This window comes from Rhea americana, unplaced genomic scaffold (assembly GCF_003343005.1).
Source record: "Rhea americana isolate MKP2758 unplaced genomic scaffold, rheAme1 scaffold_13, whole genome shotgun sequence".
Taxonomy (NCBI): Eukaryota; Metazoa; Chordata; class Aves; order Rheiformes; family Rheidae; genus Rhea; species Rhea americana.
In genome coordinates, this window is record NW_028185372.1 from 5,390,591 (window position 1) to 5,416,328 (window position 25,738).

Below are 25,738 nucleotides of genomic sequence, written 5' to 3' on the forward strand. Positions count from 1 at the left end.
GATCTTCAAACATGCAGAATAATTCTGAAATGGAAGTGGTGAAAGATGTGTTACTCAAGACATTCAAGGCTTCGAAGTTATAGTTTTTGTTGATGAGGAATTATTTTGCACTGCTCAGATGACTTTACCTACAATTGGGCTGTATTTTCTAAATCTGAATTATTTTACTGCTTCTAAATAGGATCATGGTGTGCTTTATATTAAAGCAAAATTTTTAGAAAGGAAGGAAATCCATAGGACCATGCTCATGACTCATTTGGGTCTCTATGTTCCAGAATTGTTTAAATGATGTTAAGAGACAAAATTCCTCATTCATAAAACAGACACAGGACTAAAGATTTGAACTTTAGGCATTTCATTCGGCATTTTAGTTCTGAACTTGTGAACCAAATATTTAAATAACAAGTTTTCTTTCATTCTCTGCCCAAGAAAATGAGAAAGAAACAGATTTACTAAAAGTATCTTTAAAAAGTTGAGAGGTCAAATGTTCAAATATCTCTATAACAAACATGCAAAATGCAAGCTCATGTGCTGTCGCAATGATTTTCAATTCTCAGCCCTGTACAGGTTGTTAAAACCAGACACATGTGGTTTTAAAATTATCATGTAGCTGAAAGAGTTCATGCAGTAAGYTGGTATTCTGATCACATTCACTTTACACAAAGGATCCATATACATCTAAAAAGGGGGAGAGGGAATTTCCCAAAGGCAAAATGAAAAGTTGTCAAAATTATTTTATCACCCTTAGAAGCTGGTAATCAGCTACAGTAGGCTGAATGGGAATTGCTATGTCATAAAAAAGTACTTAGTATAGCTGTTCTGATCAGGAAAATAAATGCTCCTACCTCAAATATAAAGTGATTTAACTATAAGACAAGTACAATTATTTTAATAAATAGAAAAATATTAAATATAAAAATATTGGGTTTGATGAGTTTTGTTTTCATTAGCTTTTACAAAAATAATAATGGGACACTAAAATAAAAATGAGTGAAGTTCTACTAGAACTTATTTTGTTTTAGAACTTATTTGAAAAATAAGCTGTCTTTTCATGGATTTGTTTCGATAAAAAAGTTGCAGGTCAGTTAATTCTATTAAAGTACATGCAAAGAGTTTTGACACCTTCATTTCCAGCATCCAGTGGTTACTCTGCCATTTACTCTGTTAAAAGCCTCAATAAACAGATCGAAAGTTTTTAAAACATTTTGAAGAGATCAATTAATATATGWATTTGTGATATTTGCAAATCAACAGAAGCATACATAAAAATCCACACAGGACTAAAATGTGCAGTAAATTACTAAAAATATGACATAATAGAAAAGATAATGTAAATATTTATTATGCCTGAGATTGACTTTAGCACGAGCAAAATAAGAGATGGGAAAAGACTGCCAATAGAAGAGTTTTGTTTTGTTTCTATTCAGGCATGCTTAGATTAGTCTTAGAAATGTTCACATTTAGAGGAACATAAATATGCACATGCACATTACCATTATTTTCCTACTTTTCGGGGGGGGGGGGRGGGGAGATAATTTAATCTTTCTTCTCCCCTGTAGGCAGCCCAACTGCATGGTGCCCATGGCTCTGACAAGACTACTGCAGCTATATCATAGCTAGCTATTCACCTGCTTTCACCTTCTTCCAGACGGTTCCTCCCATGTGTCTATCAYAGAGGTTTAGAGTCAGAACTGCTCACCTAGCAGCACCCATTCGGATGCACAGTGGAATCTGCAGTGTTCCGTATCGTAAGACATTTTATCACACAAAAACCAGGAGTGAAGTGGTACAGGTACACTGGATGACAGCTGTTCCTATCAGATCAACAACAAGAGTTGCATCATTCACTGGAAAGACAGACAGTTCAATTGCAAGACACCATTTCCAGGCAAGTAGATATAGGCTTGTTTCCCTTGGTTCTGAAAGCAAAGAGGCTGGAAAAAAAACTATTTTGAGGTAACAATAAGTAATGAAACGGAAACTGCAACGAGCCTAGAGGCATGTGAAGACAACTGGGTTAAGGAAGATGAAAATAGTGATGAAGAGAGCCCAGTGGAGTTTGGTGAGGAACATAAATAGTACAGTCAAACCCTTAATTTCTCCTTGGAAGCAAAGGTGCACAGAGCTCTCTGCATCAGGTATTTTTCTCATTTTTCTCACATCACAACTATATTTCAATTATGTATTACTCATATGGGATAATATCATGCTTAGTCGCAATAAACTCTAAGATTCCGGTTAGAAATAACTGATTTGCAGCTGGAAGACACTTCTACACTGCCTTTCCACAAGTTCCTCAGCAGTCTCTAAGTTTATACAGTTGCATCTCATACCATAAGTGATTAATTCAACCATGTCATCCTTGTGACACAGACCTTTGTTCCTAATTAGGTATTACACCGCTATTCTGTTGTCCTTACTGGCAGCAGTAACAGAAACTTATTTAAACAAGTAGTGTCCCAGGCTTTTTATTATATTAGATGCTAGTCAAATTCTATCAYAATCAGAAAATGATCCTCAGCCTGTTGACATGCAGCAAATTCTGCATCATTTCAGTCCTGTTCTTATTTGATAAAATGCCCTGAGATAAGGAACATGACAGATAGAATAAATACAGGCAATAGTGCACAGATGGTCTAGCCAGCGTAGCATAGCACAAGTTCTCTAGATACATCACTTTTCTACCTCTCAAACCTTTCTAATGGAGGTCATTCTCTCCCATGAAATCTATATACCTTAATTAAAACCTGCAGTTTTCACCAGCACACTGTTCTCTGCAGATGATAAAGAGGAAGGAATATATTGACTTTTTTATTAGAAAAGGGGYATATTGCAACTGACAACTTTCTGTTCAAGGCAGAACATAAATTTATTAATTTGAAATCTAATTAATTACTTTTCCTCTTTTAACATCTGATTACTTGATTTTAAAAAATTGAAGTGCTTATTGCAGAAAGACATTAGGGAAAAGTTAAAATTGTTCACACCAAGCTTCTACCCATACACTGTTGTAATTTATTTTTCCTGCATAATTTGTCCCTCAACTTTCATTTAGTAATGATGACCTGTAAGAACATCTTCTTGCTTTAAGAAAAGAAATAYTTGATATTTTTGAATGGATTAAAATCTCCCAATTTAATTAATATCTGGACATATATACCATGTAATCTAAGCACTCAACTACRCGTTTGTCTTCCAAAATCTAATTTAAAAAGTAAGTCTATTTAAGACACCATTAAATGGCTACAAGAGATCCCTGATGATATCTAGAGATGACTTGTCCTGGCAGCTGTATAAAGAAAATACGAAAAGGCAGAAAAATCTATCTCGAATCTAGGATGTTTATTCCACTGACTTCTTCACATGCAAAAATCTATCCAGAATTGGCATTATACAAACAAAACCAGAGAAGAAAGATCTTAAGGCATCAGTGAAAAGCAGAGGATATCTTTTAGTCAAGTTACTGTTAGTGAATAATTTAGAAGTGAAAACTCATTCTGAACTGGTCACAGCAGAGAGATAAATGAAGGGATTGAGTTTAGTCTCCAAAAAGCAAACCCTAAAATTGTTGTTCTCGTTAAACTACACTGAAAGCAGCTGGAAAACACAATTTGCAGGTTTCCAATCTGTGTCATCACTGCAGAGAACTAAAGGGAGCATGTGAGCACACRTGTGTGTGTATATATGTATGTATATGTGTATATGTATATTTGTATGTGTGTACGCATGTATATTCATACTTAAACACACACACAAATATATATGTACATATATACACGTGCGCATGCACATGTGCTATGGGAATGCTGGTATTGCACTGCCCAAACTATGAACCACAAACCAGACCTGGGCCTGCCCAAACAACGCTTTTCCTGCARTCACCTTTCCTGCCAGCTCTTCAGCTCTAGGCTGGGAACAGGACAACCTGGTGGGCAGCTTCAGCTCTGTCTCACGGGAGAGCTGCAGTCCCCTGCTCGCTCCGCACTTGGCGTGGGGTGTATCCTGCGTGCCGCTGCCCTGTCAATCCTTGGGCTGCAAACCTGGCACACAACAGGTCTACACCCAGGCATGGTTTGTGGCCACCACGCGCCTGGAGGCTTGGTCGCACACCGCTGGACAGCGTGCCTTGTTGCACGCTATGTTTTGCTCTCATAACCCAGTCGGACACTAGGATCTGCGAACACATCGTCTCGTTTCATAAAGGCAGGTGCCTTTGCGCAGCACGAGTCAGCGATGCAGAGGAAAAGGATGGCCTGCTAGACTTGTGAGGGGCACACATCACAGCAAGAAATAAGAGAAAGAGACTGCTTTAGGCATTGCTGTCATCGCTGGCTAAAATTGCTCAAGGAATTCAAGCAGTTAGATGCTCTGTTCTGTTTGCGAGTTTCCAGGCTTATTAATTGCAGACAAAATGTTTACAATCATAAACCCTAAAGACTCAATGTCTCTAAGTCTAATTAAAAGCCATTTTTGTGCATTTTTCAACTACTGAATTTAGAAGTACTTAATAATATATGTTGYTTTAAAACACTGCCTAATAAAATTTATAATCCTCTCCCTCTTTAAGCTAGAAATTCACAGTTCATTTCATATGTAATTCAGTAAGCATTACACTTAATAACATAATTCTTAATGAAAATCATCCTTCTATATGTGTTTTTAACATGATGTTCAGCAGCTTCTATAAAAAGCTCCTGAAAGCCCAGCCAAGGAAGCTTTTCACCTGTATTAAAAGCTTAAGTTGGGATAGTTCCCACTCTTCCAAATCTGCTACCAGGAATAACAAATACAAGTTTCAGCACATGCAAAACCACTATTATATCTAGAAAGGCTCAAAAATTAATGAACAACAAATTAGACTATAAAAGCTTCTTTTTAAAAAAATTGTGTTGCATTTCAATGTAAAAGACGGCCGTCTTTTACATTGACACAGTTCCATCATTTTCAAAACTCATCAACTGGAATCACCAAGAAATGCTACTGCAGGGGTGAATACATCATCACAGTGACACAAAGTAGTGAACCCAAGACAACCAGCTACTATGAAAACATTTCATATGTAAATCATATGAAAAGAAAAAAATATTATTAAATAAACACTGAGACTTGCAGATCTATGTATCTTAACACTGATTTTTGCTCTTATAATATCTTACATTGGAATTTGTGTGTAACATCTTTTACGTCATTTCAGTTCTATATATATATGTGCCATTTAAAATCATAAGCAAATTATATTCAGTAAACTAGAAATAGACTATCAAAACAGAGTATAAACTCTCTTAATCACACACTTGGCTTAAAAAAAATTTTTTTTAAATCAATTTCTAATTTTGAGTGGAAAGGAAAAGGGCTAGTATTCAGARTAACAGCTTTATAGGATCAGAGTTTGCAGATAAAATATCTTGCTCTCAGTCGCGGTCATAGAGACAGACTACCCATTAGCCAACATCCCAATCAAATTACAGAGAAACACCAACACTGTGAATCGTACTCAGTAATGAACTGACAGCTAGTGCAACTCACAGGCACGGAAGGAACGTGTTCCCTCTGGGGAACTAAGCTAAGCAATCCTGTGCTACATGCTATTTGACATTTCTAAATGATCAACTTGTATAGCTTGAAGTAGAAAAACTCTAATAGTTCCGTCCTGATTGAGCACCATGCACTAGTTCACATCCAAACAACGACTGAAACCTTCCAATCAAATGCAGAGGCTGAAGGTGGCTTTTGAGGATGCATATTCAAAATAAGAAAATCCTTCAAAGCAATGAAACTAAGATAGTATATCAGTCATTCCGACTGCTCTTCCCAGTTTCTACACTATAGATTATATAGATTATATTGATTTTTAACAGACCAACAAATTACTCTTGGCTTGAGAAGAAAACAAAAACCCAGAGGTAAAGCACTGGTTGATGTCACATAAGAGGAGAATAAAAACCTACCTCAGGKTAGTACACCTAGGGCTGAAAACCAATGATAAACCTCTTAAATGTCTTCCTGCTCAGAAGTGGAGGTCTCTCTGTGAGACCACATAACCYAGAATGGCTAAAAGAAGCAGCCACGTGACAGGAATGAGTCTCTACTGGGATGAGGTAAAAGATCTTCTACTACAGATATGGTGAACAAGCAGCTCTTTTAGATTTTACACTTCAAATTGCAAGCAAATAGCATATTTCTTCCTCCAGATCACACAAGACGCGAAGCTAGCCAGCATGTGTCAAGCCCATGAGACAGCAGCTTCATCCTTACTTCAGAGTAGAGGAAGAAGCCACATCGAAACACTGCAGATACCCAAGACACAGCACAAATTGCAAGTCAACTGTACAAGACTTAGATATGGTAACAAGGATCCACAYGCTGAACAGCTCAATTACTCAATTAACTCATCACAGTTTGTATATTTACATAGTTCAGTTCAGAAAAACTTCTAAAAAATGAAATAAAATAAAATAAAAGCCAAACTACTTAGGGTTTTGGTCTGCCTCATTGATCCACACAACCTCACAAATTCACTACCTCAGTAAATTCATTAATTTAAACATAATGTATTTTCCAAGCATGTCTTTCTAAAAGAAGGAAAAGCTTTTGTTCATTTTCTGTTTCTTTCCTGAAGAAATTGGCTGGAAAGAGCAATTTTGTCCTACTTTAGACCTCTCCATGCTAGAAGAGCAGAAGATATCCAATGGAGACCTTGCTACAGAATTTCACAGACTTTCTAAGAGACTCTTCTAAGTCTTCTTTTGTCTTGGAAATGTTTGTCACATTTCACCCCTTGCCTCCATGAGATAGACAACTTATATTTCATTGATGCATCTATAAAAAGCAATAAAAATATATGTCCTACTTTAAGCCAATATATTAATAAATGCATTCAACCTGTACCAGTACCCTTATTTTCAGTACTTCATTAATATACAAAACTGGAAAAGATCTAGAGAGTACATTTTAAAGTATCTCCTTGGAGGACAGGAATTTAAACAGAGTAAAAGAATGAAACTATTATGTTATCTCCCATTTCCATGGCACAGTTAATTAAAAAAAAAAAAAGAAAAGAAAAAAAGGCTGTATAATTCCATCATTAAAAGGAAAAACTCATTTCTTGTAGACATAGACATATTTAACTAATATAAATAATTCTTTTGATAAAGATATGTTTTTATCCATTTTTGCCAAACACCCACCTAACTTGTTCTTTCTCCCTTCCCACAAAATTCTTCAATCAATGATCCAAAGGAAAGACAAAATCTTGACTTCTCAACAGACTAAAAATGATGAGCAAAGAAAGTGGTTTGATTTTGTGTCAGGCAAGTCATCTATACACAGACCACAGAAAAGGCATGCTACTGTAAAGTAAAAGTCTTCTCTTATACAGGTAATACATGCATTCTTTAATGGTATTTTTATTTAGACAGAAATTAATAAATAAATATAAAATATATATATAAATAAATATATACAAATAATATCAATTTTTGTACTGGTAGCAATAAGTAGAATAGGAACAAAAATAGAGGACACCTAGTGGTGATCTGTGATAACTATGATGGGATAATATCTCCCATAAGCAATAGATGAAATTGTTAATACAGMATCTGATTTGGTAATGCCCTTACATACTTGCTTAATTTTTAAGTATTTCAGTGTGACTTAGCATTCAAACAAGCTTGTGCTTATGAGCTTTTCTGGATTGTTATTATTGTGATGATTTGGAATAAAACAGTAAAAGTAGAGTAAGACACTTTCGTCAGATATGCTCAGAAATTCTGGGAAAGTTTCATTAACCACTTGAGGATTAGCAATAGTTAGAATGGACATCAACATAGGCTCATAACCTTAAAAAGGTTAGGTAAAGTGAAAACCAGTTTTCAGTACAAGTCAAACCAAAATAAGATATAGCTGGAATTTACAATCATTGCATATTTACAAAACAACCTTCTTTGCACCTCTTGCAATAAACAGTCAGTCAGTTTAAAATCTAATTCTAAATCATCAGGCATCTTAGAATGCTAAGATTTAGGATACAGTTTTAGGAGTTCAGGTTTTATTTATTTATACATCTACTTCCCCCTCTGTCATTATAACAAGTTTAAGGAAGGCTAAATTCTATTTTTCAATTAGTTTTTGAAATATATTATGATTTGAAAGATTCAGTAAATTTATACTGCAAGTAAATGTAAAGCAAAAATGGCATACCATTTGAGATCTCTTAATTGAAATTCAAAGGAGAAAAAATGAACAATTATCTTAAAATGCAAACAAGTTCATTATAACAATATATTTCCTCTTCATTATTCACATCTTTTATTTTTTATTGTTTAGTTGCCTAAAAGTATAGACAACTACTAGAAATAACTAATTAGTTGCCTGCAAGCCTATGTAAAAGGTTCATGGGTCAGCAGCTCAAACAGCCATGATCTCTCTTAGAAACACTTTACCAAAAAAAAAAAAAAATTGTGAATTAGATCATTCAACATCCTATTATTATTTTATTTAAAGCAAATATATTTTCTTCTGCTGCGTTGGTTTTAAGTTATTCACCAGTCTCTCTGCATCTTCACTTCCTGATCATGTCAGACAAACACTGCTAGTTCTCTCAKTTTGGATTCTCTGCATTTAATAAAGTTATGCTAAGTAATAAATAGATCCAGTACTTCCTAGTCAACATTTTTTTTCAGAAATCTATCCTAATAAAAAATAAATCTACTGTAAGAAATTATTGTTAAAATATAATTTCTGCAATCRGCAATTTAAATAGCAAACTTTACTTACATATTAATTATATAATTTTATTTAAATAAGTATAGCATCTATTTCTTGATATCCAGTTTGATAAAAGGCTGGCACATCAGATACTGTAGATAAAAATATGTTGAGGACAATATGAATTTGTAAATTCAGAAAAATAATTCCTGCAAAAATATATTCTGTATCTTTGCTTAAACATCTTTTCTCATTTCCACTGTCATTTTTTTGAACAAACTATTAACATCAGACTGGAATGAGTATCAGTCAGATTTTATATATATATGTGGCACGACAGGCTACAGCTCTGTTGCCTCATAACCATTAAAGAGAAAGCTTCTGAAATACATACATTATTTACTGCCRTATTACTATATAAGATTTCTAGCAGCTTGACACTGGTTTAACTGATTGAAATGAYGTGGAAATTTATTTTTGAAACATAGTTCCTTTTCTTTATTTCATATTAAAAAGCCTTAAAATTGTTGCCTACTCATCTTAAAATTCAGAAAACATGAGACTAAGAAAGGAAAAGCCCAAACAATTTCAACCTCTCTTTTCTGTTTAAGGACACAAAAACATCTCTGTGGGAGAAGAGCCATATTGGACAACCTTGTTTGTTCATTGATCAGTTTTCCAGGGAGCATCCTCTTGGCAGTTTATAAAGAATGAGTTTGCTGATCATCCTCTCAATATTTTTGACATAATGCTCATTATTCTGGATCCAAATATGCAGTATTTCAGGTTAATCTACATTATATTTAAAATGCACATGTCAACCCATATGCAAAAAACACTAAATCCTTTTAAACACGCAGATAAACAGGGTCCGGTTTTGTGTCATCAACAAGTTTGTTAACAGTTGCTCTCCAGGTGCAAACAACCACAATACAGAAAAATTAATATCACCAGCAAAGGTTTCCCTGACTATCACCATGGGATAATCCAACTACGATTTTCTAGTCCAGCAAAGTTCATCCCTACCTGGTTTTGTTATTTTAAAACATTACAGTGCCATAACATACGATTTCTCAGAAGTTACAACGGCTCACCTTGCAGAACACTTTCACACCCTACATTCAAAATAATAATAAACTTCTGTGGTAACAAAAGCCAAACATGAAAACCCATATGACTGCCTTTCTTTTTGACATTTCAAATGAGCTAAAGAGAAGACTGTTGCATGCATTTCATTTGGGAATTTATCAAATTCTGACTCAGTCTCTGTATTTAYCATCGTACTTGCAGGTTCCCACAGTCATCAGAACACCATTTTAAAAGGAGCCAACAAGCTTGTATTTGTTTTATTGGAGGTTCAAAACAAAAACAGAATAATATTACTTCAGTTCCTCTTTTACCTTCCTGAAAATGTCCAGGGAGCATGCTAACATGTTATCAAATCTAAAATCATAGACTCAACTTATTTTTAATACTTGGCAAAAAAAGTATCATAGGACAAATACTTCTCAAGTTTTATTAGTGGAATTGGACACAAAATTATAAATAGATAGCTAAGAGAAATCACCTTTGTTCTGGTAGAAATCCGCAGTCATTAGCTACAGATTACATTGTTGGTTTGAATTACATCCTCTGGTTGCTTTAGTCCCATTTAGTGCTAGATTCAGCTATTCTTGATTTATAATACTTGATTTATCTTTGATAACAGAGACAACGGGGGGAAAAAAAAGGATCCGTATTCATTTTGCTGCTTAGTTGAGTTTTATTGTGCAAGCCATTAACTCAAGCTGAAAACAACGTCACTGAATGCACTTCAGAAGGTTGTCTCTCCGTAAAGCACAGCGGAGAAAAAAAGCACAGCTTCATGGTAGAACTGCAAGATGTTCCTAATCATTTGCCTTAGTTAAGCTGCCTACAAAACTGCCGTGCTCTATTTCTGTGTCAAAAATATAGCTACACTGCATTAAAGGAGGCAAAAGGATGTAGAATTCACAAAAAAGAATAGTAAAAATAATCACCAGTTCCAGGAGGTTTTTGAGAAATATTTATACATTTATTAGAAGTTTGATAGTTAGTGTCATCCAGGATCAGGCCTTTTTTAATAAAATCTGACTTCATTTGTTAGAAAGCGTAGCATTTCGGTTTCTGTTAAAGGGAAATGTAATGATTTGTAAGGGATATAACGTGCGGAAAAATCACCAGAAAGGATACCAAGTAATCTTTGAATATTCATTTAACTTAAAAATTAAAGTAAGTAAATTCATGCAAATATTTTTAATACTGTCTTTCRGTGAAAATGCTTCACAAAATAAATCTCAGTACACTTATGTGCATGAAAGGCTTAAAAAACAGCAGTTATTTTTCCTGTATTTTAGTGCTTCCTTTTAAAATATGTTATGATATTTGGAACATTGGAAATGGGGACAGGCAAAAAATGAAATGATTGAATCATGGTGATATGCGCCAAAGTTTCAAATACCTCCTAGGCCTAAGCATGCCAAATTAGGGAATGCCATAATTTCCTGGAAACGTCACTATGCCAAGTTGGCAGGCAGCATAAGGTCACTTCTGGAAACAGTGGAGTTCCCAGTTTAGAAGGAAATGACTCAAAATTTGAACTACTTTTTTTTTTTTTTAACGAAAAGAAAATACTGAATATATTCAGCCTACATACAAGCCTTCAGACAAYGAATGTTCTAGGAAATCTACTCAATTATAAATGGATTCAATTTTTTCTGCGATAGAAAAATATGAACRTGCATTTTAAGTTCTCTTGGATTACAGAAGTATTTAATTCACAATTCTAAGTGCTATCCACTGAATTCACAGGCAGCTTTAGCTAGTTCCTAAAATTTCTGACTGATTCTCAGCATGAGCTCATGCTCCTCGTGCTGATGGTGCCAAACCTATTTTCAGTCTTGGCAGTAACAGATGGAATCGGTATCTCTTCTGTGGTTTCTTCAAAAAAGGCTTTTCTGCTAGCACCTACATGTAACTGCAACAACTAGTGAGTAAAAACTCTTGAATTCACACTGGTTCTGTGTATGTCTTTGGAGAAGCCTAACTGATGTATCTAAACAAATAAGATCTGAGTGAACAAAAATCTAAACATATATATCTTACCTCTTCCCATTGGTGTATGTATCTGATCAGTCTTGAAAGTCGTAATAAACGTAACAGGCTGAGGATTTTTGTAAATCTCACGATACGAAGTGCTCTTGCTGTCTTGTAAACCTCTGAATCCATTCCTTTTTCTACAATGAGAAAGATATAATCCACTGGTATTGATGAGATGAAGTCAACCACAAACCAGCTTTTTAAGTAATTCATCTTAATGACTTTAGGGTCCAGTATTATTTCAGAGCTGTCTTCATTAACAGTCCCAGTTCTAAAATTCATGATCAAGTCCAATAGAAAAACAGTGTCTGATGCCACATTGAAAATAATCCATGGTGTTGTTGTTTGCTCTGTGAAGAATGTGATTCCAACAGGTATAATGACAAGGTTTCCAACCATCATTATGAGCATGATTAAGTCCCAGTAAAACCTAAGAAATGGAAGAGACAGAATGGTTGATGTAATATGGTATAACTTGCTTAGAAAAATGGTCTCTATCTTGCCATCAACTTCACCTCAAGTATATTTTTTGGTTCTAAACAAATTAACTACAATACTGTAACGCAGGGTCAGTTTTGCCTTAAGATGCATACCAGGTTAGTAGTGATACTATGCTGTTGTAGAGAGGTACAAGATATATGAGGATGCTGATATATTTTGTTAACGCTAAGAAAACTCTTTAACTCATTTGATATATTCATAGTCAGTAGAGAAGACAAAGTAATTTGAACATTTCATTATATTCCTTACTTCTTCTCAAGGATATGCATCTAGGATAAAGTGTGGCTGTACCGTGGCTTATCATTCCACAGCATATCTGAAAGGTGCATGTGTAGCATTCAGTTGCCTTCTCTAAACTCCTGTCAAAACCTATTACCATGTTTATAAAAGTAAAATTGATGCTCAGTGCCAATCACAAGTGCTTTAGCAATGTGATTAAATTTTTTTTCATGGCTTCTATCCAAATGGAAACCCAAATATCTAACAGATAACGTACTAAATGTAAGTACCTCTTTGCAAATATACTCATATCATTACAGTGCTAGAATAAAATTACAGGAAACAAAAAAAGCACTGAAGCAAAAACAGAAGCAAAAATTAGATAATATCAAAACCTTCCCTTACTTTTACAACCTGAATTGAACTTTCATGCATTTTTACAACCTGATAGCCTGTCTTCTTTTAGAGCTAAGTGGTTTGAATAATAATAGTTTTGACTTTCACAGTAAGAAATGGATGCTGTATTTCACTGTTTTGTTTCAGAGGTATCTAAAGACTCCTCTATGAATCCTGCTGACAACAGAGCTTGGTACAGGCAGTAAAAAGCCAGATCACCTCTTTAGTATCTACTATAGAAATAGCGAGTAAGGCTGCCTACCACATAAATATACAGCTATTGTGATGAAAGATTTCAAGGAGATGGTAATACACACCAACAAGTTTTAATGGATGACATAATAATTCCTAAATGAAAAAATTATCATGGAAAATTATTTAATAAAAGCACCCAAAGTGAACCTTAGAAAACACAAACTCAAAGGATGACCTCTTGTTCTGCTTGAGGACTGGTCTAACTTTGCAGTCCTGCACCGAGCAGGCGGTTGGACTGGATGGCCTCCAGCAGTTCCTTCCAGCCTAAAATTCTAGGACTTTTACTAAATTTCTATGCAGTTTCCCTTTCTTGTGTTTCTCAAACAACCCCATAAAAAATACTGAGATCTTATTTTACTGATGCAGATATCATGAGAACTACACACACTCAGTATTCAAAGACAGCAGGGCAACACGATTTGCTCAGCTAAAATTGATCTGGGAAGGCACAGAAACCAAATCAACAACTGTTCTCTGCAGACTCACTCCTCTTTCTAGAACCTTTCAGTACCTATCAGCACCTTTAACTGATATTCATAAACGTCTTTACAAGTACTTCCTTATGTAGCACAAGTAATGTGATTTTCTCATACATTTTCACATTTAGTACAAACGTGAAGATTAATTCCTATGAATATTCAGATTTTTAATTAGATTGCATGTATTTTTAATTAACAATAGCTGTAAACCGGCAAGAATTTCCAAATTTCTCGTCATTTATTTAATTCATTTAATACGCTTACTGCTTTACCAGATTCCTTTTCAATAATCTAGAATTAGATTCCAGTATTACCATACAGAAYAAACAGCTGCATTCATGTATCACTGCTACTATGATCTATAGTTACAATTACTACAAACACTTTTACAACACTATCAGYCAAAATACTTCATCAACCTGATTTGGGGGAATACACTTCTCCAAGGAACTGTGAAAATGAATAGGAAAGAACTAGAATAATAATCACAACAGAGAAGTACATTCAGCTGTGGCTCGCTCCTAATCAAAGTATTGTTTAATTTCAGATTTACTTTTAAATTTAACCAGCACAGAAAGTGTTAAGTTACTACAGCTAACCAAAGCCTAACAAAAACCAACCGCTCAACCAAAATAAAATATAATACTGAACCAGGTGATTTTAACTTATAATACCCTAATATTTAAAGGATTATTATGTGCTGTGATTAGGCAAAACATACCGCACTTCCTGATGTTGAATGTCAGTGCAAGTTATATTAAAGTTACAGCTTCAGTAATGAAATAACATTGAAAGGACTATTAGATTGCATCAGTTTTGTACTTGCATTTTAGTCCAAAATACAGTATAATGTGATTAGCTAGTAAGAAAATGTCTTATTGCATTACAATTCATTTTTCACTTAAAAATGAATCATTACTTTTCCTTCACAAAAATGTTTCCAAACGTCATTCTGTTGCCCATGTTTTATGATATTTTTCTTTCAGGTGAGAAAAACTAGATGTAACTCCCTGTATTGCCCTTCGGTGCCCTGTGCAGAGCAAGTAATACAACGCGTTCCCTGCCTGTCCGTTCAGAACGTCCTCCTCTCCGCGAAACTGAGAGCTCAAGCGCCTCAGTGGTGCAATGAGCTGCTTCTGAGGCACAGAGGTAGCCCTTTCTTTCAAACTATTTCAGCACTGATTATTTTTTCTATTTTCATTTAAATGAGGATGATTGTAAATTTGAAACTTAGAATCTCAAAGATCCAGATTTTTGTAAGTATTATAAATGTTGACAACCAGCAAGAAAGAGACAGGCCTATGACACAGACTTGTAGGGAAGGATGCAAAGATTAAGAACCTGCGGGTGCAGATATCTTTCAGAGCTTAGAATGAGAAGGAAGAACCAACTCCATCATTTTTCTCAGTTTATTAAACAGCTCAAGAGCTTATTGTTCCTCTGAAGCTAAATCAGTATTGCTACTATTGGTTGCTGTGCTAAGTAAAATAAAAGAGGTCAACGCAGTAATCTGCACTGAATTAATATTATTCAAAGTTTTTAAATGCTTCTAAATGATGGTTCTAACATCTCCAGGTGAAATCAAGTCTAAAAAGTATTGAAAAAGGTTTTCAAAGACAGTTTTTAGAATTTTTATATTCTAAAGAATCATTTTACATAAAAATAAAACAATCACACTAGTTATTACACTGACATTTTCAAATAAAAYTGTTTTGATTTGTAGTCCTTTTACACCAGTCTTTTCATTCACATCTATTACGCTTTCAAAATTTATATACAACAGTGTTTTTCACATCTCAGAAACATACTGAAGTTTTGGTGGTTTATTTGYTGCCCATCCTAGATAGGATGAAGAGYCTATTTATTTAAAATGAATGCCTACCTAAGCAGTGATAAAAAACTAATTAGTACTAATGAGTTCATRTTTGTACCAAGCTTAATAATGTAAGCCACTATAAATTCTAAAGAATATTTTATTTTCTACTTTATTATACCTTCAACACTGAGACAAGTGGTTTTTTAAGAACATTTCAGCTCTAAATCAGTTAATTTGCTCTCTAATTCACTATACACAACAATGTAAGAAGTCAGTTGTACTTGCTTTTCTTATTATTTCCTGGCTGCTGTCCACTGACACAGCATGGATGGGGAAGTAGTCACAATATCCTTGAATTGTTGTTTTTTTGATATATGATTATTCTTCCGGCATGTCCAGAGAGATCTAGCCGAAGTCAATGGTCTCCCAATCACACCAGCAGAGTGAAGTGCATCTCTCACTAAGGCACTGAGTTGTGCGACTTAAGGCTACGGGACTTTGCTTAAGATCATAATTCTTTATATTTCCTGAAGTTTTACTGTTACGTTTTGCTCTTAAAAAGAAAAAAGATTTTCTTGATCTTTGTAGAATTCACTCACATATATTCATCAGCCATGCTATAAAGCAGAAGGGCATTAGAAAAGGTGTTCATTCAAAYTACTTGAAAGATAACCTAAAAATCAAGTATGATTCATCTGAGATGATTTTACTGTGTCCATTCAGAGAAGCAATAATTGCAGAAAATTCTCTCAAGTTTTCCATGAAAACCTGCCTCCTCTTTAGTTAAATCTCTTATCTGGCTACTTTCACTGGTTCAGCGAAATGAATACTCTGGTATCTTTCTCTCACCTTCAAACACATCTTTATTTCTTTTCCTTCATGGATCATCAATTCACCTAACAGAGAAATCGATGTCCTGTACAGAATAAAACAATCTTACTAGAAACAACAGTAATTTAAAACTTTATCACAGCATTCTGTGACTAGTGCTAAACTTGATATCATCCATGTCAAAATTTATTTTCATAAGAGATGCCATCTTTTTGCTGTGCACCTTTATTAACGTTAGTCTTTTATAACAGAGAGTGAAACATGCCTGAAAACATCTGCAACTTGCACATGTGGGAAGGAAAGGGAGGTTTTGCTTTAGGGACCCTAGTTCTCCCCAYGGCTGCATAGGTGCACGCTCAAAAACTTTCTGAATCGCAGCCATGCAATCACGTTACAATCCACCCGAACGCGAGGACATTCCCTTCCGCTCAGCTACGCGTTTTCATTTGCTTTCCCTCTCACACTCTCTCCTTCCCTCTTTCCCTCTCCACACACATACACACATATGCACTTGAAAAGATTGTCACATTTGTCTCCTGCTATCCAGAAGGAACATATTACTTATCATTAATGCCTAAATAGGCATTTAAATGAAATATTAAATTACATTTTGCTCAGAAATATTACATCCAACATCCCCTATGCAACAAATTCTGCTTAAGTTTTGCAAATACATAGTAGAGCGCTTCCATGATTTTGGCTTAGAGATACCTCTRTGTGTATGATTTATGAGTTCTGACCTCTGCATGTATAATGTGAAAGACAATATAAAATACTGCAATATTCTGATTTGAAAGCTTCCAAATTTAAAATTTCCCTAATCTATCTGTATGATCAAATTAATACATATGCATTAAAATAACTGGTGAAATGTCACTGTTCTTCACATTTGCTAGTTTCGGGCTACCAAACAGGTTATTTCTGTCATTATTGTTGTGTTGTCCTTCTATTGGATAAAACTTTTTCCTCATTTGAATGCATTTAATTTTGCAAAGCTTTAGGAAGGTAGAAGGTTTATTTTTTTAAAAAAAAAAAAAAAAAAGATTCTCCTGAATGCTCCTTAAACTTGATTTATATTCTTTATTCCCTTCTATTTCTACTCTGACAAAATACTGCTAAGTAAATACAAATGAGGACTCTTGGAAGGCTGAAATGGAATTCCCTTCACATTAGTAGAGTACTAATAGCTCTAAGAATGACCCTACTAATAGCATCTCATCAGCTTCAAGTGTTGAGTCTGAACTGCAGAAACATCATTGAGACTAAGCAGAAGTATTTGACACTTTCTCAGATGAAAATGTTTCATGAACACTTGCTACTTCTTTTTTAATTTGAAACAAATCAAGTTCCATGAACTTTCACTGGATTAGATATGGAGCCTGCTGAAAAAACAGAAAGCCTTYCTCTACTTGCCTGAGGCTAGCGAGACTGGGATGAGGCAGAAGCTGAAGTTCTGAAAACTCAGTGTCACTGCAGGAATTACAAGCAATGCTGCTTCTGGGAATCTTCCAGACTAATCGTTTCATTCTGATTAAGACTAAAAGCAATTAAATAATAACAATGAAGTTTCTGGATCACCAAAAAATCTTCATATGATTTTAGACAAATATTGAAGTCCTTTGCTTCAAGGCTAGTAATACATGTCTAGAGAACTAACTTACAYGTGTTGCTGATATTTTTAAATATTGGTTCTACCTGCAATGTAGACTCCTCTTTTTATACAGCTATATATTGTATATAAACAATATCTGCAGAAGTTTTATCTGTAAAAATTAGCAAGTTTTATAATTTCAGATTTTTTTTCCATGAGCTTTGACTGATGACAAAACACAGAGACTTTTGTTCAATACTTAGCAGTAGAGATTCGCAATGTTTTCCTCTGTTGTGACTACATGCACAAGGCACATGACCAGATGGATGCAGAGCTCGGGGCGGCCTGATCAGAGCCCAGCAAAGTAGAATTTACTACTTTCAAAAGGCTTTGGTTATGGAATTTGGTTAGGGCCAAAGCTTGAGTGCTTACAGTTTGTGGGTGGAGTAGGGTTGGATTTTTTTGCTTGTTTGATCTTTTTTGATCACTAGAACAGAAAATCACAGTGTTGCCCATAGAAAGACACTTTAAAATTAACTGATTACCATTGAACTGATACATACGCATTTTTCATTAAATTCTACTAATATTCAAGCAGTGCATGTTTCACCACTAGATATGTCATTTTTTCTTTTACTCATGCAATACCTTCTGCCCAAAGTTTTTGAAGTATTTTACATGTGTTAAAAAATTAAGTCTTCGATTGCTGAGGTGGAAAAATAAAAGGTAGAGGATTAATACTGCCCTCACTACATATGGGAGGGGAGAATGGAGAGAACCAAGAGAAAATTAAGCATTATGCCATTATTATTTAATAATATGGCTTGCTCTTTGGTTTTAGCCAATAATCCCCTTCCATCAGTGCTTGACTACATCTGATGTTTGCAGTTGCTTTTCACACAGAGAAACTTATTAAACTAAAGAAAAATTAAAGCTTGACTTCCACTTAACCTTGGGCAAGAATAGTGAATTATTCCCAGTACAGTTCTGATACTACTCTGGAATTCCCCAGTCTTCACACAGTTTTTTCCTCCTCTGGCCCCATTCCTTAGCAAAATACAGGGTAGTGCTCCTGGCCAGGTAGCTGCTGACGAAGAAAAACCACTGAGGAACAGTGAAAACACACAAATGGGTTCTATGTTGGAAAAAGCTATCAAAATAAAAATATTTCAGATTGTCAAAACTGCTTCTGCATCAGCCTGCCTCCAGCAAAAGTAGTATGTCTCCTTGAAAGTTATCCTGTCTTCTCAATCTGCTAGACTATGTCTCGATATCAGGCAAAGCCTTGTGTAGGTACTCTAACTGGTTTGCTTCAATTTCAAATTAGAAACCCTTAAACCAAATATGACTTGCCAGTATACTCATTCTTGCAACTGCAAACTTTTGTAGAACACTTGTTAAAAAAAAAAAAAAAAAAAATGGTATTCACATTCTCAGATTAGAAATTACCAATTTACAGGCATCAGAAATAGCTTGAAAGGGGGATCTAAAGAGATCTCAACTGCAAAATACTGTTATTTCTCATGTTGGAACACATTAAAATTACCACAAAATTCTTAAGTAATTTTAAAAGTACTGTATAGGAACATCATATTTAGGATGGCGCTATAGTAAGTAGAAATTGAGAGACTTAAGTTGGGAGAAACCTTCTGTAATGCATGCCAACAAAATATCCTGTGAAAAAGGAGGTAATTTAACCCAGACTCCCTCAAAAAAAAAAAAAAAAAAAAAGAGAGAGAGAGAGAGAGAGAGAGAGAAATACTAAGTTTTTTTTGGGGGGGGGAGGGCGGTACCTTAAAAACTTCTACAAAATGACAGAAAACTGCAGTAGTCCTATGGCTAACATGCCAATTAATATTAATATGATAACCCACTGGTTTACCTCAGAATAAAGAAATCACTATCATTCTTTAATAGATTTTTTTAAAAACTGATTCAGTCCCCCAATTATCGCCATAATCTTTAAAGTTTCTGCTGATGGGGAAAGTCCATGTTCTCCGTTTATCCTCCGAGACAGGAGAGGGGACGACAAGGGAGGACACCCCTCAGCAGCTATCGGTACATCTCAGTCCTGGGCACTGGCGAGATGAGTTGCAAGATGAGTTTTGTGAGGTGAATGCTTCTCACAATAAGAAAAAAGACCAAGACCCTCACCTTAGTCCACATCAGCTACCAAGATTTCTAGGTGGTGAAATCCACTAGGATTTCACATACCTCCTCCTACTACTACTTTCATCAATTTAATTCTGCTACTAGGAAGTGAAAAACTGTCTCCATGAATATAACTATAGATAGAGTAAGAACTGACAAGCAACCTCAAACATGATTTTTCAGTTGGTAAAATATGGTACATCATTTATTGAAAAAAAATCATTGCAGGTAAGACTGGGCATACAGTTAGACATGAATTAACACACTATGTTTAAACTATAAAATGAAGTAGTCTTCAGATATTTTGAAGGGAAAAACAATGTAGAGATGGGGGAAAAAGGAAAAAAGCAAATATGGAACAAGTTGATGGATTACATACGAAGACTTTTTGGTTTAGTCCTACATCATGAGTGAAAATAAATACATGACTGAGTATCTATACACCTTTTACATATCTGCTCATGTACAAAGTTCTATCTGTGGCTGACCTCTGGCTCCAAAGCCCCTGTTACTTCAAATAGAAATGTAATTGTCGAGAATGGAGCAATACTGTCAACTCCTTTAAACAACTGAAAGCGCTGTTTTAAGAATCAGTAGATTGTTTTGTTATGATCCATGGATTATAGTTATAGGTTGCAGTAAACCATTTGTTTCAAAAGGCAATTAAATCTGATTAGAATATCATTTTAAAATAAAATATAATTTTAGTGATATATTAAGAACTCTTGTGATTGTTGTAAAAATAACTTAAAAAAATGAAGAATTGGTCATGATCAAATAAAAATAATAGTTTTGTTTGTTTTTACTTTTACTTGGATAAAAAAGGCTTAAAATACATTTCAGATACTTTTTAGAAAAGCAAAGGAAAAGATCAAATTCACAAAAGAGTTAGCTAAAAAGCCATTGAGGTAATGCCATGTGCATCCCCCTTTTGCAAAGCAGCTCAATACCTGGAACAATGACTGAAGTCCAAGAAACATGTATCACTCTCCCTCACCTATCTGTGGCCACTTGAGCATAAAATTCATAAACACCAAGGCATGGGGTATCTCCTGAAGCAAGGTACTCTGTTGACACATTCTCCTTTGCTTAAACAAATGCAAACTACAGCAGAAACCACAATCTTCTTCCCGGATGAGTAAGTTAACCATTGCACCAGAAAACTCTTCTCAATTTTTTGCTCTGTCAAAGCAGAACAACTCTGAGAGGTGATACTGAAAGTATCAATGCCAGAAGTGCTGTGCAAAGTGAATGCAGAGGTTCAAATCCTCTCTAGCAGAGGGTGGAAATGAATCCGCATGTTCAGCACCTGGGCTGAATGTTTTTGCTTTCTAATTTGATGGCTGAAAGGAAAGATTAGTGTACATGCTCAAATATATGAGCTGAAAATTGTACTATTTTCAGTTAATATAAATAAATTCAGTTAATATCTATAAAACATTCATTGATTAAAAATACAATGTATACCACGCAAAACATCTTAAGAAATGACAGATGCAATCCTCCTCCAGTCACTTTAAATGTTTCCCCAGGTGTATCTATTATGATACCCTTTACATGGGGACACACCTTAAAATTCTGTACTAACAATCAGATAGGAAGAAAAACACTCAGCTAGGAAGTTCAATATTCACTATCATCTTTCAAAACAAAATTTCTTACTTTATACACTAAAAAGCCTGCCTTTACCATAGCTGAAAAGCAGCTGTTGTAGGTTGCTCTTCCTTACTCTAATCACATTCATAAATTCCTACCTTCTTCATTATTCAACTTGTATCGTGATCTCTCTGCTAGCCGTTTACCTTACATCGTATTCAAATAGATGCAATGAAGAAGCGCTTCCTCTGCTTAACAATTTTAACATTTCTTTAAATTTTCCCAATTTACATAGAAGGATGGTAAATTGGAATGTGCACTGACAGCATAGCTTTCTGCCTGCATTGCCAAAACAAATCAACTAATCATGTAGCTACACGGAACAGCCATAGCTAGACCCAATATTCACTTGTTTAAAACAAAAAGGAAAACCCAGAAAAGCAAACTAAGCAAATATGAAAGAGAATATGTGATGTTCAAAGATTTTGTAATTACTGGCCTAAGTAACTGTGACCCTGTTGTTTTACCTCCGTTTCTGTTGTCTTCTTTCCAGGCCATTTACCTTCTAATGTTCCAGCAACCTCCATGCAGGCAGGCTTGAGAGAAAGCTCATGAAATGCACTTGAAAGAAGCTCAGCAAAGGCTGGAGGTTTGAAACTTAAACCACGTTTCTGCAAATATAGAATCTGTCTCAGACACAGTACTAGTGTAATGAAATGTTTTTCTGAATAGCTCTTTCATAATTTAATTCAATATAAAGGAGCAAGAGCGCTCCCCGCCACAGAACAGCTTTGGCTGTTCTTAAAAAAGCAAACAATCAAATGCCTTGGGGAAAAAAAAAAAAAACACCCTCCCCCAACATTTATTAGGTGTTGTTTTGATCTGCAAAACCTGAGATAAAACTGCAGTGTTGGGCACTCCTCTTAGATTACACAAAAGCTGCTAGGGCCAAGGAGGCAGAATGGTGCCCTGCCTTTTCTCCTTCCAATACACCTTGGCCAAAGGAAGCACTGCTAGTCATGCCCTTTGCACAGTTCCAATTTAAAAATTACATTCTATTACAGCTAGTTACAGGTATATGCAACACTGAAGTATATGGTCATGATCCATTTCTAAAAACATAATCTATATTACATTTAGAAACCTATATATTGAAAGTACTTACTGAATTGTGGCAGATTATTGGTTTGAAATGTATCTGTTAACTATTTTGTTTTCACTTAGTCAAATGAAATTTTTGCTGAACCACTGGAAGATACTTACAACCAATATAAAATTTAAGTAAATTTATAAATTTCTATTTTATCTTCATTGAGACAGAACCATCTAAAGTTGTTATACAAAATATGCATATTAAGTAAGTTTTTCCTCCACATGTTTTCTAAGAGTAAATCACTTTGAAATATGAAGAAACATGTCAATTTTCAGCCTGAAAAATAAAAGACTGATAAAGATATTAAGATCTGAAAACTAGCTCAAACTTAACCACAGGCTTTGTTACATGCTTCATCTATAAATATTTATGAGAAAAAAATATAAAAGAGAATTATTTAATAATCTACTTCTCCACTAGCAAGATTTATATTTTGATAGAGTGTTTTGTTTTTCACAATTGACTTTGAAGTCTCTGGGTACAAAAATTCTCTTTCTCCGATCTCTGAGAGTTCAAACAAAGTACTCCATACTCCTAAATGACTCTGCATAGCCCAGCGCTAGTTCTCTGCATCAGCCACACAGAACACAGGTTAAGGGTGACAGGGAAAAGTGTTTGCCTGCAAGTAAAGTTGGCTATAATTGTAGCCATCGATAAGCTGCTCTAAAATAAGCACTCAAAGAAACTTTGGTCAGGGACCTATGACCTTAACTATAAACAAGAGCAAAAAGTAACAAGAAGGCTATTTACTACCATACAGACAGATGATTATTGCTTCGATAAACCAAAACAAAAAAAGCTGTTCCCTTTACTGTGGTGGATAAAACACCAGATGTCCATCTTTATCTTCCATTTATATTCACTCAAAATGAAGTTGTCTAAATGTAATAAATAGGTTTCTGTCTTCCAGCAAATCAAAACATTTTACTTTGGAGATYCACAAAGAGGTTTTAGCCACAAGCCAATATTCCCCCAGAAAGACAAAAACTAATTTAGCCAAATATTTATGTTTAATTTTCGAAGACAGAGAATTATGAACCAAAAGACTTAAGCTGAAGATGTACAATAATTAGAAAAGTCAAATAAATGTTAATAATTAATTGGTGGAAAAAAGCAAGAAAATGAAGTAAAAAATGATCATCAGAAGCTTAGAAAAAATAGTGATCTATAAACTGCAAAATCAAAATATATGATCTGACTGACATGGAGCATGAAGCATACTCAGATTAATCTGATACACTACTTCAGAAAACRCACAGAACTCATATGTGATCATATTCTTAAATCAGTCATACCATTTAAGGCTCCTTATGGCCAGAATTCTAAAAAGTATATAAGCAGAGAAACCAGATGCTTACAATTATCTAGGTCCCAAACTTCCTCCAAAAACCAAAGACAGACAGATAGGCTCCTAACTTCTTTAGGATGTTAGATAGAGGTCTGCACATGATGCACAGAGCACCAGATAAAACATATATTTTCAAAGCCTTCCTAGACATGGAGGATTTTGTCCTGGAAATATCAAACCAACTTACGTATCTTTTTCTGTTTAGTTATTTTGCCAGTGGCATAAAATCCGTACATCCGTTCGATGTTAAGATAARCTGTAATTCAGTGACACTTGATGGAATTACTAGATTTAAAAAAAAGGTACAAAAGAGGCTTCAAGTCAGTAGCCAGAGCAGTAACATCTGCTACCATTTTAGGCAGACTAATTGTACCTCCTGGACCTACTGGCCTTTCCAGTCCTATAAAGTTAGTTCTCATCCCTTGAAATGAAGCTGAGTTTTGTTGTGCTACAGTAAGTGTGTGTGTGTATGTGGGGGGGGGGACAGCCCATCCATCCTTTCTACAAAAAGATGCTGAGGATGTAAAAAGTTGGCTGCAGCTTAGAAATGACAGAAACAGCCATGGTCATATAAAACAGTGTTAATACAGTCTTCAGRGGGGAGACAACTAGAAATTACTGAGTATCACTGACTGACACTATACTGACGGGGCATTTCAAAGACCTGTTCTAATGAGAATCACCTGTCATCACAGGAAAATTGGCTTTCATGCAAAAGAGAGCACAGCATATAGGCAGATTACAGGAAAATATACCTTTAGGAAACAAGAACAGGTGAGTTCTTGTCTTCAGTTTAAAACAGCAGAAAAAAAAAGATAAAACTCAGAGGTAATATCCTTAAATATCACAGTTAAATCCATTTAACTCTGTTTAGTCATCATTTATGTTGCATTTAGTTTATGTCTATATGAGTAACATGATTTGGGGTGGATGCAGACTCTATAGTTACCCCATAATTATTTTATTTTGTGTGCATTCTGGTTACTAGGTACCGGTTTAATTATTTTTGACATTAAATACTTCAAAATTGTTTCCAGTATTTTTATTTTATTTCAGAGGAATCAGCCATTATAATAAATTCACTACTTCCATAAATACACATACAAGTCCTACTCAATTTTTCAACACTTGAGTAAYATAATGCATATCATTACATTTAATATTCTGCTCTAATTTTAATAAACATCTATAGGTAAATAAAAACATACACTTCGGATATTTGGTGACAGAACATATGCAATTAAAAGCCAACTTTGGTCATGTGGGCATCTAAATTAGGTTACTTATTTCTCACTTGTCCCACACATGCAAAGTCTATTGCTTAATAAGCCACTGGATTTCAGACGTTTTCATATTTTAACCCTTTTTAAAYGCTTTGATAGATTGCCTACCATCTGGCAGTGCTTATTCTTGACACTGCACTCCCTTTACATTACAGTAAGAACGCTCCTTTAATTTTATCTTTAGTATGATAGCTGTATGCAACACAAGAATCACCAAGCTGTCAATAAATGGGTTGAAAGGACAATTTGGCCAGAGGATCTTGTTACCAGGTCTACATTAATAGCACATTCAGTTG

The 25,738-nt window shown here is 34.8% G+C and overlaps 1 protein-coding gene across 1 annotated transcript in view; it reads right to left on the bottom strand.

Moving 5' to 3' along the window:
• The window catches only part of HCN1 (hyperpolarization activated cyclic nucleotide gated potassium channel 1), a 194,224-nt gene that overhangs the window by 162,416 nt on the left and 6,070 nt on the right, over positions 1–25,738 (bottom strand). Inside the window, exons 2-4 of the mRNA XM_085297700.1 lie at positions 22,221–22,329; positions 21,060–21,150; positions 11,830–12,253 (exon numbers count right to left, since the gene is read on the bottom strand). Coding sequence (XP_085153826.1) covers positions 11,830–12,253; positions 21,060–21,150; positions 22,221–22,329 — 624 coding nt within the window. The remainder of the gene's footprint in view (positions 1–11,829; positions 12,254–21,059; positions 21,151–22,220; positions 22,330–25,738) is intronic.